The 14,957-nt window shown below is 53.3% G+C and overlaps 4 protein-coding genes across 4 annotated transcripts; 2 read left to right on the top strand and 2 right to left on the bottom strand.

Moving 5' to 3' along the window:
* Positions 1 to 995: 995 nt before the first annotated feature.
* On the bottom strand, positions 996 to 2,462 carry SAPIO_CDS5278 (Dihydroorotase; the record flags this gene model as incomplete). The annotated part of the gene is made up of 6 exons (XM_016787635.1): positions 996 to 1,347; positions 1,431 to 1,575; positions 1,674 to 1,934; positions 2,012 to 2,090; positions 2,168 to 2,269; positions 2,328 to 2,462. The coding sequence occupies 6 exons, from the start codon at positions 2,460 to 2,462 to the stop codon at positions 996 to 998; spliced, it is 1,074 nt and encodes a 357-aa protein (XP_016642650.1).
* Positions 2,463 to 7,494: 5,032 nt separating this feature from the next.
* SAPIO_CDS5277 (uncharacterized protein) lies at positions 7,495 to 9,259 on the top strand (the record flags this gene model as incomplete). The annotated part of the gene is made up of 3 exons (XM_016787634.1): positions 7,495 to 7,501; positions 8,047 to 8,848; positions 8,941 to 9,259. The coding sequence occupies 3 exons, from the start codon at positions 7,495 to 7,497 to the stop codon at positions 9,257 to 9,259; spliced, it is 1,128 nt and encodes a 375-aa protein (XP_016642649.1).
* Positions 9,260 to 10,017: 758 nt separating this feature from the next.
* SAPIO_CDS5276 (uncharacterized protein) lies at positions 10,018 to 10,342 on the bottom strand (the record flags this gene model as incomplete). The annotated part of the gene is made up of 2 exons (XM_016787633.1): positions 10,018 to 10,086; positions 10,211 to 10,342. 2 exons carry the CDS (start codon positions 10,340 to 10,342, stop codon positions 10,018 to 10,020), a joined length of 201 nt encoding a protein of 66 aa, XP_016642648.1.
* A 467-nt stretch (positions 10,343 to 10,809) lies between these two features.
* SAPIO_CDS5275 (Snare-dependent exocytosis protein) lies at positions 10,810 to 14,056 on the top strand (the record flags this gene model as incomplete). Its single annotated transcript, XM_016787632.1, has 3 exons — positions 10,810 to 10,895; positions 11,138 to 13,233; positions 13,305 to 14,056. The coding sequence occupies 3 exons, from the start codon at positions 10,810 to 10,812 to the stop codon at positions 14,054 to 14,056; spliced, it is 2,934 nt and encodes a 977-aa protein (XP_016642647.1).
* Positions 14,057 to 14,957: the final 901 nt, after the last annotated feature.

Below are 14,957 nucleotides of genomic sequence, written 5' to 3'. Positions count from 1 at the left end.
CACTCACACTTCAGTATTCGGATACCAAGGTGGCATTGCCGGTGAGTAGGCTTGGGTTAACGGCAGATCTGTGTTCTCAGATGTCCCCGCTAAGTCTCACAAAAGACGGCAGTGTATTTCCGGGCATCTGACCGCTGAAGAAGATGGTAGTACGGAAAAGGAAAACGGAATTGCGGAGAGGAAGCGATGGAGAAATGGGTGATGGGTAACGGATGAAAGAAGAGGGCTTCTTCGAGATCGGTAATCAATATATGAAATTCCATAATGTCTATTGCCGATGCGTAATTGCCCCTCTTGTGATGTTCTATGATGCTCTATAATGTGTTCCTGTCGCGTATGTTCATGTCCGCCGTCTCGCTAGTTACCAATTGCACGCTCGATGCCAATCGAAATTGGGGTGGGTAAAGCGGATTGATTCAACGTGGTAATACTTCTGTGACCTTTATTGAAAACTGATGGAGGATTCTAGGTGTGGTTGCCCATCGCTCCCGAACCTACTATCGGTGGCATCTCACAAAAAGGCGTACGTATTTTGGTCCTGGATTGAGGCGATGAATCGAACGCCCCTCTTCTAGCCGGCCTACCCTGAAGAAACTTCTGGGCGACGATACAACCCGGTCGTGCTCTTTTTTTTTTTTTTTTTTTTTTTTTTTTTTGGGGGGGGGGGGGGGGGGGGGATATTGTGGGGCCCCCAGCTGTCTGATACCATATGACGGAATGGATCGTTGGAATAGAGAGAATCGGTCGTATCGGCGATGGTTCCGTGGAGCCGCAGACGTGGGACGGGGCAGATGGAGGCAGGTGGGTGGATGGACTGTCTGATCAGCATAGCTGCGATCTTCACAGGGGTCCATGGGAGGGGGCAGGGTTGTTACGCCAGCCATGTGTTTATTATATCTACAGTTTCTCGAGTATGAATTCTTCATCTTCATCTTCACTTTTCTTTTCCTTTCATTCCCCCTTTTCCTCGCTATGCACAGTCCTAACCCAAAGCACTAAACCCAGCTCAAACTCATAATCGGCGTCTCAGCCCTCACCAACCCAACCTGCAGCGTCCCCGCCTCATTCGCAATATGCGTAGGAATCCTCGACGCCTTCCTCTCGAGCTTGATCCGGGGAACCTCGCCCTCGCCGTGGAGAAGCTTGTAGAACTTCCTCCCCGACAGGCTGAGGAACTGCGCCAGGCGCTCCTGGGTGACGTCCTCCTCCTTGACGACGCCGCGTTCGGTGGCTTCCTCGAGGGCGAGGATGACGTATTGCGTCGCGAGGGGTTGGGTGAAGACGCCTGCTGGCGGGGATTGGGAGGCGGTTTTGGCGGTTAGGGGGTGAGGGGCGGAGTCAGAGCCGCTGTTGTGAGTAGATACGTTAGTGGTTTGTGGGCTTTCGTGATGAGGTGAGAATGGTGGGGGGAGGAAGATGTGTGTACGTACAAGAAGAACTTGGTGTCGCCGCTGACGACGGCCTGGAGGAGGGCATCTCTATCCTCTGGGGTTTTGGGGATGGGCTTGCAGAAGGCGTGGGGGTTGACGCGGCTGATGTCTCCGGTGAGGAAGAGATGGTGGGCGGTGATGGTCGCTGGAAAAGGGCAAACACGTTAGCAATGTGGAAGGGCAAAATAGGGGACTTTAAAAAAAAACCCTGGCGGATAGGGAGATAGGGTGTATTTTGCTCACCGCCAACGGAAGGTCCGCAAGCGCGGACAGCAGCGACAGCGGCCTTAGTAGAGCAGTGCTCTAGCACAATGCGCAGATTGGGATGCGCCTCGTGGATCTTCTTGAGCATGGGGAGGAAGGCCTCCTCAAGCGTGAGGTCGGGCGGGCCGCTGACAGCCTCGCCGTGGAGGTTCAGGACGAGGTCGTGCTTTTCCATAGCGGTGAAGACGGGGAAGTAGTCTTCGATGGTGCTGACGCCATTCTCGGAGTTTGTGGTGACGCCTGGAACAACACTTGTTAGTAATTCGTGTGTTGGAACAGAAAACAGGGGAAGAGAGGGTGGGGAGGCAAGGGTTTACCTTGGGGATAGAGCTTTACGCCGGAGATGCCTGCCTTGGCAGCTTCAGTGATGACTTCGGGTGTCACATCCGGATGAAGCTAAGACGGGACGTGCAGTGTAAGCGACAAAGCTCGACAAAGGTCGGACGACATTTCTGGCTCGGAGGGAAACGTACGAAGAGGGACATGAGATACTTGACACTGTGGTCAATAGCTTCGAGCTCAGCCTTGTACTCCAAGGCTCTGGCTACAGTCGTAATAGGGGGAGTCAAGTTTGGCTTTTTTTGTTTCGCCGGGTCAGCGGGATGACAAGCTAAAGAGCTGCGCGATCCATACCATCACGTAGACAGTGTCCACCCCACCTTTGCGAATGGTGGGCGTGACGAGCTTCATCATGTCGCCCTGTCGCAGGTGGACGTGGAAGTCTGCCGTGGCGGGCAGCTCTAGGGATTGGAGTTCTCTTAGTCTCATTTTGGAAGAGCGTTGGAAGTGTATCAATTAGGTCGGGACTTCCTTTTTTTTTTTTTTTACGGAATATCGAAATGGAATTGTATGATCGCGATTTGAAGCTTTCGATATGCAAACATTTTTTCTGCAGATTCCATCGCGGGGCAGGAGCTATGGAGGGGTAAAATACCTTACGTAACCAGAGCTGCCCCGCGAATTCCAATTCCAATTTTGTGTGGGTGTGAGTTCTTCAAGTTTATTCACTTCGAGATGGAGAATATGACGCATGTTCTATTTAACATCTTGAGTGCTCCGAAGAATCGGGCCCGGCCGGACGGAGACGGCGACCCCTCTGGCTTCTTCGGGACGTCGGCTAGGTATGATCTTTGTTTTCCTTTTCCTTTTTCCTTCGGCTCCGAAGGGGACGGAGCCTCGGCAGAGAATTCCCCGAAACCCAATCGTTCATACTTCCACCGAGATGGTAATCGGAGTTAAGGAGCCAAAAAGGAAGCTTATTTGTCTGGGGTTGGACTGGCGGGAGTCTTGAAGTCTCGTTAAGAGGCGGGGGCATCACGCGGTAACTCACGACGGGTTTTCTTATCTCTGAAATGTTTCAATGACTAGTATTTACAGTTTCTATAAACTAACAATAAAATGCCAACCCCAATCACATCATGAGAACTAGCGTACTTGCGTACGTCGGAAGGGACTGCTGGTTCCCGCGGAGAATGTTTCGTTCTCCTAGGATTCGCGCCAAGGACCTTGGCAGGCTTCTAGAAGGCATCAGATGACAGATTCGGCGGGATTACTAGTTTTGTGCGAAGGAGTTCACGAAAGTACTCCGTAGCTCGGTACTTTGTACTTTAAGCTTCGCTGTTTTCCTGGGGCTGGTGATAGTGAGGTTGCATCATGATGGGTTTAGGACGGGTTTGTTGGTCGCGCCTTGGTTGGGAGGATCACAAGCTTTCGGTTGGTCAATTCTAGTTTGGGGTGTTGAATGGTTATCGTCTTAATTTTTTGGTTTCCTTTCTTCTAGAACAATTAGCGCTTAGGGGTTCACCGACGATGACGTGGGTCCGTGATCTTTGGGCGAACACAGTAAGCTCGGGGACGACCGAATTGATTAATGTCGTCATTTGACTCGTCAAGGATCGGGGAGATTGGGGCTTGACCCTTTGGGATGTTTTAAGTTACGAAGTAGGAATGCAGAGCGGAGGCGGGGCAAGAAATGGGTGCATCCCTTGATGCTCGAGTGAGGCGCGAGCAATTTATTACGGCATTTTTGGAGCGGAGTTGGGTGTATGATAACGAGAGGAAAGAATCCGGCGTCGCACGTCGCACATCGCACGCAGCACACATCGCCGACGTGGAAGAGTTTCCCCGTCCATGATGCGACGTCGCTGGTTGAAGGGTCCATCTTCTGGATACAATAGCTCATGGCTGGCACAATCAATCCACGATCATCTCTCATTGCTCAATGCATGCTCCCTGAGTTTCTCTCCCCTGCCAGCCAATGTGCTGCCTCGAGTCTGTCTGTACCTCCTCGCACGAACCGGCAAATCGTTCCCAGCGTGGCGTTCTCGAGCAAGGCGAGGTAGAGCTGAAAGCACGTCGGTGTCCAAATCAAGTATCTCGGTCACGCCTCACAGCAAAGAAGACTCAAGGAACATTCTTATTTTCCCTGCTCGGACAACGGAGAAGGAACACCGACGCGAGGCCCCCCCTTGTCACAAGGTCGATATATAGTTCGCGTTAACGTCCCCTCCGCCTCATCGCAAGCTCCATCCTTGGTAGTTTCTTTTTAGCTTTCTCTGTAACCCTTCCCCACCGGCCCCCCCTTTTCCACTTCGCTTCTCTCCCACCGTATCGCGTTATCTCCCGCCTTCACGTTTCCGTGATTGATCATGACATCGGGCATGGAGGGCATCAGGGTATTGAGGTGGGTGTGCCATTCGCTTCCTTCGAGAAGAACTCCGCCCCGCAGGACCACATTTCTTTTTCGTCGAATTGGGCTTCTCGGACGGGTAAAAACGGGGGGCACGTGAACTCTGAACCAAAGTTTGGTTGCGAAGTTCGAAGTCTGTGGAGGCGCAATGCATCTAGAAGCCTTCCTGTTTGGGATAAGCGACGGGCGGTGTCTGGCAAGTCTGCCAGGAAGCCCCGCGAAGTACAAAGGTACGAGGTACGATGTGGGTTCTTAGGGGTTGGGCTGAAGGCGTCATTACGACATCCTCCGCATTCAGTTCTACCCCCCGCCTTCATGAGAAAGCCTAACAGACGGGGCGGGTGCACACGTGACCAAGTCTCTCTCAACTTGAGTCGCGTCAATTGCCCAGTCTCGCCCGTCTAGCCTAGCTCCGAGCTCAAATTCAGGGTCTCCTACGAAGTAGTCGATTTTGCGACGGAACAAGAAATAGAGCGAAGGTGCCGACTGTCCGAAGGGACCTTTTGTTTTATTCCAAACGAGGCGCAGGAGCGCCCCTTGTCGTCATCATCTCTCTCAAATGTTACCGAGCAAATTATCACTATCAATTTGATCGCCTAATTCTGGAATACGCCTGTGCTGTCTCGTGGACGGGGATACCGGGCCCGTGTTTCCCAGCTGAGCTCCGGACGATGAATGGGCAGGACCCTCAAAGGTAAATGGAAGGATGGTTATCATTGTGAATGGAAATATGGACATCGGGATTTCCCGGATGCAGCCCAACTTGCCCAGCTTCCTCGACTCGGTTGTTGACGTGCAGTCATTTTGAGGCCCTCTTGGCACAAGCCAGCGATTCGCAGAACCCCTGGAATCAATCAATTCACTCACTGTGACAAGTCCTAAGTACACTCGCAATTGCTGCTGGTTATCTGCGCAGCGCGTGTATCTACAGGGGGGTTAGACAGCCACAGACAGGTGTCGCCAGCTAAGCATGAGGGTAGCGTAGCACTATCAATGACACAAGTCCGAGTAAGGTTTAATATCCAGACCACCACGGTCAACAATACCGTTTGTTCCATAAACTGAAAAAGAACTAAGAAAAAAAAAAGAATCAGATGCAAAAGAAAAGAAGAAACTACGGATAAAGACAATACCATCAAGGTAACACAAGCAAGTGACAAACAAGATACCCCCGCGGGGGGTGTGCAACCACCCATAGCTCAAGCCGCTATCAGGTGTCACGGAGGTCACCCTCGGCGCCACACTTTATTCTTCGACACCGGCTCGGGCTTTTCGCTACTGGTGCCCTTCATTCCCAATTAGTTTCTGCCCCCTAAAATCCCACTCATTCTCCCGTGTTAGAGCATTGCCACATCGTTGTGCTTTTTCCCTCAATACCACTGGTCGAGCGCGTTGGATTTCTCGAGGCGGCGGCAGGGGATTGGTTCGTTGGGCTCTTCGTTAGGCTCCAACGGCTCGTTTCCGCCAGGCGATCACTTTCTTTTTGGTATGCATCATCAATCAATCAAAGCAATTGATCCTGGACCCTGCGAGGCCCTCATCCAGTAGGAAGTCGAGTTCTGAGGCCCGCCTGCGCCGTGCTTGACCTTGAGCTTCTTTTTGAGTTCACCTGTCGAGCACCCGCCCGCCCTGGCTAGTGTCGTGGAGTGCAATTGTAAGGTTGTAGTGTACACTAGTCCTAGGCCTGGCTAGTTGGCCGGCCCTGCGGATGCGGAGATGGAGACTGGGGACTGGGGACTGGGGACGGAGGAAGACGGGGGTACGTACTGAGATCCGCCCATCTGAGAGAGAGTTCCTCGGAGTACAGCCCGGAGTACTCGTGCTATCATGGGCGACTACTTTGTCCGTTCGTACTTCCATTTGGTTGACATCATCGATGGATTCACACGCTACAAAGTACTTGCACATACCATTCCCAAGCACGAGGAATAATACCGAGTACGCGACACTACTAACAGACACTGCGTTATCGAACTAATCGGCGATTTACACTACTCAACACTACTTCGTTCATACGACTCATAGTGTACAGCGATCCGACACTGCACTAAATGCAGGACAAGACGCCGGTGCCCGCAATCCCCACTCTTATTGATCTCCATCATTGTCCAGCCCCGAACCAGCCCCAAGCCCCAGACACAACCCCGACCTCTCAACAAGGTATCTTCAAAAGTATCCCAGCCGTAGATCCCAGGTATTCCGCCTGGCTTGGGGGTGTGGGAACATGAACCTTGGCTTCCCGTTCCCATGTTTCTTCTCTCGGAGGGTATCGATCAGCGCAACCATTCTTCCTCAAGTATCTGTCGCAACGATTATATAGGAAGTGTACTCCCCCCCTTCTTCCCCAATTGCACGACCCTTCTTTTTTATTTTTTATTTTTATCCTCTTATCCTGCCGTCCCACTCTTTTTTGACTGCGCTAAGCGTTTGATCAATTGATCCTGCGCTATTCCCAAACCCATCGGTCTCCCAATCTAGCTCTTAGCTAGGCTAGCCTTACATTTTTGTTAAACCACTTGACCTCCCTTGGCCACTTGACCACGTCGGCTCGACTCGGCTTGACGACTTGACTCGACTGCTACACTGCAACTCTGGTTGCGACAACTCGCAACCACCCTTACCCAAGGGATTTCGCCTTGCTACTTACTACCACCCGCGATCTGCCCTGCGCCGCCAAGCCCTAACTGGCCTCAGGGGAATCACGGGCAAAACATAGAAGAAAAGAAAAGACAGACAGAAAAATAGGTCCAAATTCAGCCTACCCGTAAACATCGGATCCATCTGATACCTTCCTCTCCAATCGGAAACTAGCCTTCTTTTCCACACATATATAGCAGCCTCACCAGATCCCGGACCCTGCAAGACCCGGTTGTCGATAACAACTACCCTGCCAGTACGAAGTAGACATTGATCTCCACTCTGCACCTGGGACGGTTTAACCAAGCAACCATTCCGACCATCACCGCCGCCGCATACAACCTCTCTTTATTACCATGGACGTACCATAACACAGCCGCCGATCCAAAAGACGACTGCCGCTACTACTACTCCTACCACTTCCAATTCCAAGGCTTATTCTCTCGGTGTCCGTTCCAAGACATCGTCCACTGCATGAGGGGTCATCCCCACACCATAAAGAATCTCGGTCTTTCACTCCCAAACTTTTCTGAACCACCGGGGTTTCTGGCCGTCGACTGTCTACTCGCATTTACAGCATCCCCGTGCAGCAGCTTTCCAGCTCTACCACGAGTACCATTACTACCGCATGCACAACTACTACGACTACCACTTCACCTACTACTACCACAGCCATTACAACAATAACGCCTCCTATTACTTCTACTACTCCTACTACTACTACTATCACCACTACTAGAACTACTCTTACCATCAAGATTTACTATTAAAGAAGAGCTGAACACTTTAGTTTCAGTCTTTAAACATCCATCATTCTCACAACACATCATACCATCAATCAGTATCACCTTTGCTTCCCTCTCCTCCGTTATTTCCCACAATTCCCATTCTCACGTGCCTCACTCCTCCCGGCCTCCCAAAAACTGCAGACTAAACCTGTCGTGTCGCCGGATCGACATCTGAACCACAACCCCTTCTCAACCACAGACGTTGGGCTTTTGAAATAAAGGCCCATCTCCAAACCAGTGACGGTGGCGGTGTCAAAGAACAACATCCAACTACCCCAACTCCCGCCCGATAGCAATTGCCCCTGTTTTCTTTCCAACCTCGAGTTTTGTTTCTGCGATTACTGGCTTGAGCGACGATTCAGTCCTCCGGTTAACGACCCGATCACGACCACAACAGCATCATCATCAACCACGACGTCGACAACAACATCCACCCCCGAGAGCCTCCCCACGCCGTTCACAATTCCTTTCTCCGAATTCTGCGTGGATCTCGATCCGGAACCGGATCCGTGTCCACCTCCTCCCCAACCTCAGCAAACGGCAGCGCCGACAGCATCCCTAATCCCGATCGCACCGGCACCGGCACCGACACCAATTCACATTGCACCAGCGCCAGCGCCATCGCCAGGGCCAGCGATAACGGCATCGACAGTTACCGTCACAGCCACAGCGCTGACCACGGCACCAGCGCCAGTCACCCTAGGATCGCATACGGCCTCGCCGCTCCTGCCGACGACCGTATTCGACTTCGACTTCACCGACCCGTCGTATGGGTACAACACGTCGCCGGCGCTCTCGTCGTCGACCTCGTCACCATGGATTCCAATCTCTGCCACGGCGTCACCACACGGCAGCGCCGTCTCCTATTCTTCGTTCGGCTCTCCGATGCCAGATCTAGAGCTAAACCTCGCGGAGAGCCCTGCGGGAAACTACGTCTTGTCGCCGGCGGCTAGTACGTCCATGTCGTGGCCGGCTCAACTTAATGCTGGTTACGGTCTCGGATTTACTACTACTACTACTACCCGCCCGCCGACCCTCATGTAAGTTTCTAGCTCTTCCTTATTTTTTTCCCTTTGATTTATTTATTATTATTATTTCTTTTTGGCCATCTGGCTGACTCTGATTCCAACAGTACGCGGTCCAACGTTGTCGGCCAAGACACAAGTGGCTCCGCCTCGCAGTGCGACGTCTGCTCGCTCTCCTTCCCCACCCGGAAAGAGCTCAAGCGTCACCAGAGCGTAGCCCACGAGAAAGGTCTGGCCTTCAAGTGCCGCATCGAGGGGTGCATCAAGGCACGCACGGGTCACGTCTACAACAGGCGCGACAACTTTGTGCGGCACCTCAAGACGGCGCACGCGGACGCGGAGGATTTCGACGTCGAGGAGATGGTCAAGAGGTGTGGGTTTGTGAGGGGCGCCGAGGGAGCGAAGGATATACGGCGTAGGAAGTAAGAATTGATGGTTCCCTTATGGGGAAGGATGTTCGGGTTTTTCTTCTTTTTCTGAGAATCGGAAATGGTCTTGTACTGTTTGTGTGATGCGTTGGAGGCATGGAATGGTGTCTTGGACTGTCTTTTGGTTTTCGGGGATTGGCGAATCTTCCTTTTGGGGGGCTTGATCATTTTATTTACCTTGCCTTACTTCCTTGCTTCCTCTCCTTCACTTTCCATCTTTTCCGACTCTTTCACTTCCGATGGTGTTGAGCGTCGTTTTACGATCACGATTTCTTCATTTTTCATTTTTCTCTTTCTTTTCTTTCTCTTCTTTTCATGAACTTGTTTTTCTTTCTTTTTTCTTTTCTTTTTTTATCGGGATACAATTGCTATTGGGGGTCTTTGTCTAGGGACACGGGACAATTTCTTTTTTTCCTTTTCTTTCATTTCAAGCCAAGCCGCGTTGATGTTACCTGTGCTGTGTGGTGTTAAAGCCATGGTCTAACGACACGAAAAGCGGACTTCATCTCGGTGTTCTTTAATTTCCGAGGTGGATGTTCGGGCGCGAAGGGGTTCCGGCCGGAGTTCTTGTCCCCCGCAGCAGAAGTCGTGAGTTTGACACACGAAGACACCTTGGCGGCTTGAATATTAATATAAAAATCTTCGGCCGGATTTGAAGGATTCTCGGTGACCGATGTGATGAGTACGAGGTATGCTTTGAACTCTGATGGCTCATAATTCAAACGAACATGAACTATCTTCCCTCGAGATCCCTTTTCATTGCGTGACCTTCCGAAACTGGAGCTTTCCTCCTCCCCGCTCGTGGTACAGGGAGCCAGTCTTGGCCTGTATTTTGCAATTTAGTGTCACAATTTCTGCTCTTCGTCCTTCTTTGTATCTCGATGCCTCGCGTCTTTGCTGAATTGGTGCCGACGTCGGTATTTCTCCTCCCTGCAAGCCAGGTTCGTACGCCGAGGAACACTCGAGAGAATGGCATCTCATTGGAAATGACGCGGAGTTCGGGATTTGCGGCCTGGGCGAAATCTTGGCGGCTCCTCTCTTCTCTGTTGAGATTGTTTTGGAAACGTAAAACGTCTGCCATGTTGAGAAATTGATTCACATGTCTGGGATTCGGTCGTGGACTGGCGGGCGGCTGTTGACACTTCCTCCATGTGTCTGCACCTGATCAATCTTCGAATCAGTTGATGCATCTCAACGGTCTTCACTCATTCCTGTCCAACTGGTGGGAACAAGTGCATCGTCGAGTTTGTCTTCTTTGCGTATAATCTGCATTGCTCGTTGTTGTTACGACTTTCGCGCCGCATCAGCCGATCAGTCCTTGCTCTGCTGAAGAACAACCCCACCCGAATTTGACCTTCCCCTGGAGGGAGTCTTCATCCACCACAGACCCTGTCGCCCTGAACAGCGCCAGCGCCATTCGAACTTAAGACGCGTCATCTCCCATTCAGTGCTCATTGACTTTCCGTCATCCCCATCCCATCCACCTTCATCACCACAAACTTAAAGAGAACCACTATGGCTGGGTTTTTGCGCGGGAAGCAGACGGGCATGCAGCATGACCTGTCCGCGAATATCGCATCCACCGACTTCTGCCCCGACGACCTTGCTCGGTACGGAATTAACTCTCAGATCAGGTATGTCTGCCAGTAGTGCCAACGGGCAACAGGTCGAAGCCACCTGGCTTGATCACAGCCTCAGTGTGGTGCAGGCCTTTTGCTTGCCCCTCTGTGCGTGCCCCTCTCTCATCTAAACTACCTTTGACCCCTCTCTGCCTTGCCCCGCACAGGCCAAGCTCCCCGCCCCCGCCGAAAAAGGGGAAAGAGAAAATATCATGACGTCAACGAGGCTGACCCCAGGGTTTCAATCGGAAAAATAGCTGCCTTGCCTACGACCCCGTACAATCGCTATTAGCAGTCGGCACGAACGAGAGTAAATTCGGCGATGGAAAGATTTACATATTCGGGCAGCGACGCGTGCAAAAGACCTTCCAGCCCGCGAAACCCACGTCCTTGCGCTCGCTGCACTTCACGGGGAATAAACTTGTGAGCCTCGATAGTCGGAACGAGCTGACGATATGGGATTTGAATTCGGCCAAACGCATCGCCGGCGGTATTGTGCCCGGCGGCGGCGTGTGCATTGCGACCGATCCCATGCTGGATTGGGCGATGCTGGGGCTCACCAACGGAGATATACTAGCCTATGACCTGGATCGGGAGAGGATCGCGAGGTCGTTTCGGCTGCCGAACTTTTGGAAGGAGAGGGACCCTCACGCGAGGCAGGTCCAGATTGTCGACATCGCCTTTCACCCGAGGGATATTGGGAAGCTGTTAATTTCCTACACCCACGGCGCCGTCATCTACTCCATCAAGCAGGCCCAACCGCAGCTCTTCTTCGAGTACGTCTTGCCACCCGGCGCTCCGGGCGGGAAGGCTTTTGCGACCGATACGACGAGGACGCCGAGACTTACGCATGCGCAGTGGCATCCTTCCGGGACCTTTGTGTTGACGGCCCATGATGATGGGAGCCTAGTGTTTTGGGATACGAAGGAAGGGAAGCTGCTCATGGCGAGGACGCTGATGGACATGAGGGTTGACCAACCAACGAGGCAGCAGCCGGTGCCAAAGATGATTGCGCCCTTCACGAAGATTTCGTGGTGTTGCAAAGAGAATCCCGACGATACTGGCCTGCTGATTGCTGGTGGCCACTCGCCCGAGGATCCTCAGCAAGGACTGACGTTTATCGATTTGGGCCCGACTCCCATGTACGCTACGTCGTCGTGGCAGGCCCTATCGGATCATTTCTGCGGGAGGAGACACATCAGCCTGCCCTTGCCTCCGGGCGTCCAGGTCGAGGACTATCAGCTGATTGCGCGATCTTCGCCGCACTTTAACGGCGCTCAGGACCCGATTGCCATCATTGCGCTGTTGACATCTGGCGAGCTGCTCACATTGAGCTTCCCTTCGGGCTACCCCATCAGTCCTACGAATCAGCTACATCCATCTCTGCACTTTGTACACCCGTTCGTCACGAAGGTCAATGTTGCAACCGTCGAGCGGACACGATGGCTCGGCATGGTCGAAACGAGAAACCAAGGCGACCCCATCCTAACGGGAGGAGCCGAGGCCGTGAAACCCAAGAGGAAGTTCGAGAACCGGACTATCCTTCAGGTCGCACACGCTGACGGCACCGTTCGCATCTGGGATTCCGGCCATGGCGACGACATCGAGAACGACTCGCAGCTGCAGGTGGATGTCGCGAGGGCTATATCGAGGTATGACAGCGTCGAGATTAGCGCCATGAGCATGGCTTCGAGCACCGGCGAGTTCGCCGCCGGTACGACGGCCGGTGAGGTTGTTATCTACCGGTGGGGGCCGAACCAGTTCTACGGTCGAGACAGCGCCCAACCGCACGAGCCAAACCCGGGCGGTCTCACCGACATCACCTCGCGCGCCGAACCGCCCCTGAAGTCCGGCCTCCAGCCCTTCACCCTGTACGACATGGCCAAGGGCTCTATTACCGCGCTGTGCGTGTCCGACGTGGGGTTCGTCGCCGCCGGGTCCGAGGGCGGCTTCTTCAGCATCATCGACCTGCGTGGTCCCGCCATCATTTTCCAGGCGTCCTTGTCGGAGTTCGCCAAGAGCGAGAAGCGCTCGTCGTTCCTCAAGGGTAAGACGACCGCCCGGAGGGAATGGCCCGTCGAAGTCAAGTTCGGCGTCATGACGCTCGAGGGCGATAGCTACTCGAGCATCGCGTGCTTCGTCGGCACCAACACGGGCAAGGTCATTACCTTCAAGCTGCTGCCTGCTGGCGGGGAGGGGTACACTGTCAAGTTTGCGGGAGTGGTGGACTTTGGGGACCCCATCGTTGCTATTTGCCCGATCGTCGCGGATACGGGGAAGATTGCTTCTGCTACGGGTCCGGTGGTGGCTGGTTTGAGGAGTGGGCAGCAGGTGAATGGAGTCTTGGTTGTTGGTAAGTCACAATTCTCTTCCGAACTTATTCTTTCTTTTTCTTCGGGACACACCCTCCTAACAAGCTACCAGTCACGCAAACGGAAATCCGCGTCTTCAAACCCGCAACATCCAAAGGTGCCTCCAAATCCTTCGACGACATCCTCTGCGACGCCGCCTCCGTCACCGAGCTCGACTACCGCGGCACCGTCATAGTCGGCGTCTTCGGCGACAACACCACGCGCGCCTTCACCATCCCCGCTCTCAAAGAGATCGCCAAAGCGCCCCTTCCAGCACAACTTGACTCAACCCGCCGCTCCGCCACCCTCGCCACTGAAAACGGCTACGTCTTCGGCTGGAACGGCCCCAGCGAGCTCGCCCTCTTCCACGTCTGGGGCCTCGGCGAACCCCTCGCCAACTCGGCCGATCTCATCCTTAACCCTGAGCTCGCGACGCCACCGCGCCCGACGATCTCGAACCTGCAGTGGATCTCGGGCACGCAGTACGTGTCGCCGACGGATCTGGATTTGCTCATCGGTGGGCCGGATAGGCCGCCGAGTAAGAGGATGTTGGAGGTGGCGGCGGCAGAGCAGCGGGCTATGAGGCTTTCGCAGGGGGGTGCGGCGGGCGCGGCGGGTCCGAGTGCCGCCGGAGGGAGTCAGGAAGGGTGGGGGGAGTATTTGACGAGGCAGCTGAATGAGAGGACGGAGAAGTTGAATTTGATGGGGGATAGTATGGATAAGTTGCAGGATGCGTCGCAGGGGTGGGCGGATGATGTTAGTAAGGTTGTGAAGAGGCAGCAGAGGAATTTGGTGTTGGGATCGATTAAAGGGAAGTTTATGTAGATGCTGCAACGACTCGGAGAGAGGGAAAGATGTGTATGGTCTTGTCCTGGGTTTGATTTCATGGTGACCGATGGGCTTGCTCTTTAATTTATGGATTTTCCTACTCATGATGGAGGCCACTGTTTCTACTATTCTCACATTAAACGCATTCCATCCTTACCCGGCCGTTCATATCACTATGTTCATCAAATCCCCGGGGGCCATGTATATAGCACTACTTATCATCCCAAGGTCAAGGGGAGAAGAGAAAACATCAACAGTCATGCTCATTGAGACCACCCAAAACCAACCCCATTGAACAACTCCTCCTCGAACCCAACCGCCGTCGCATATGTCGTCCTCTCCCACCTCTTCCCAAGCCACTCAGCCTACCTACGCAAACGCGCTGAAAACACGTCAGGGCTGAAAGTGGTCCTATTCTCATTCATCATTGGCGCGAATTTTTAAGGAACGTGGAAGGGGGAAAAAAAAAAAAAAGGTGCAAAAAGCTCACCCCGGGCGTCGAAACGACCGAGGCTACGAAAAACCGCAGTTTTTACTGTAACAACCATTGAGCAAGTTTGGGGAAGCCATCCCCGAGTGCACCCTGCAGTGCTGCTCGGTTGGAAACTTTGGGGCTTGGGGGCGTATATAAAGCTTTGGTGGGTGACTGGCGGTTGGGGAAGGGGCGAAGGGAGGAGACTCCTTCCCTTTGGTCTGGGTGCCGGGTTTTTATTTGGTAAAGTGTCTCTCTTGCCTTCCGGAGAATCCTCCTTATCTATATAATCTAAACCTATAACCGCACACTACGCCTCTTGGACATCCCTGATCTTTCTGGTCCCGGCGCAGCACGGGATCCGCCAATCGCGAGAGACGGAGGAGCGCGGGAACGGTTGGGGGGGTTTGTGGGTGGGGGGGAAGG

The sequence above is a fragment of the Scedosporium apiospermum genome, assembly GCF_000732125.1.
Source record: "Scedosporium apiospermum strain IHEM 14462 chromosome Unknown SEQ_SAPIO_0098, whole genome shotgun sequence".
Lineage (NCBI taxonomy): Eukaryota > Fungi > Ascomycota > Sordariomycetes > Microascales > Microascaceae > Scedosporium > Scedosporium apiospermum.
The sequence above is the reverse complement of the archived record's forward strand: the minus strand, read 5'-3'. Positions and strand labels throughout refer to the sequence as shown.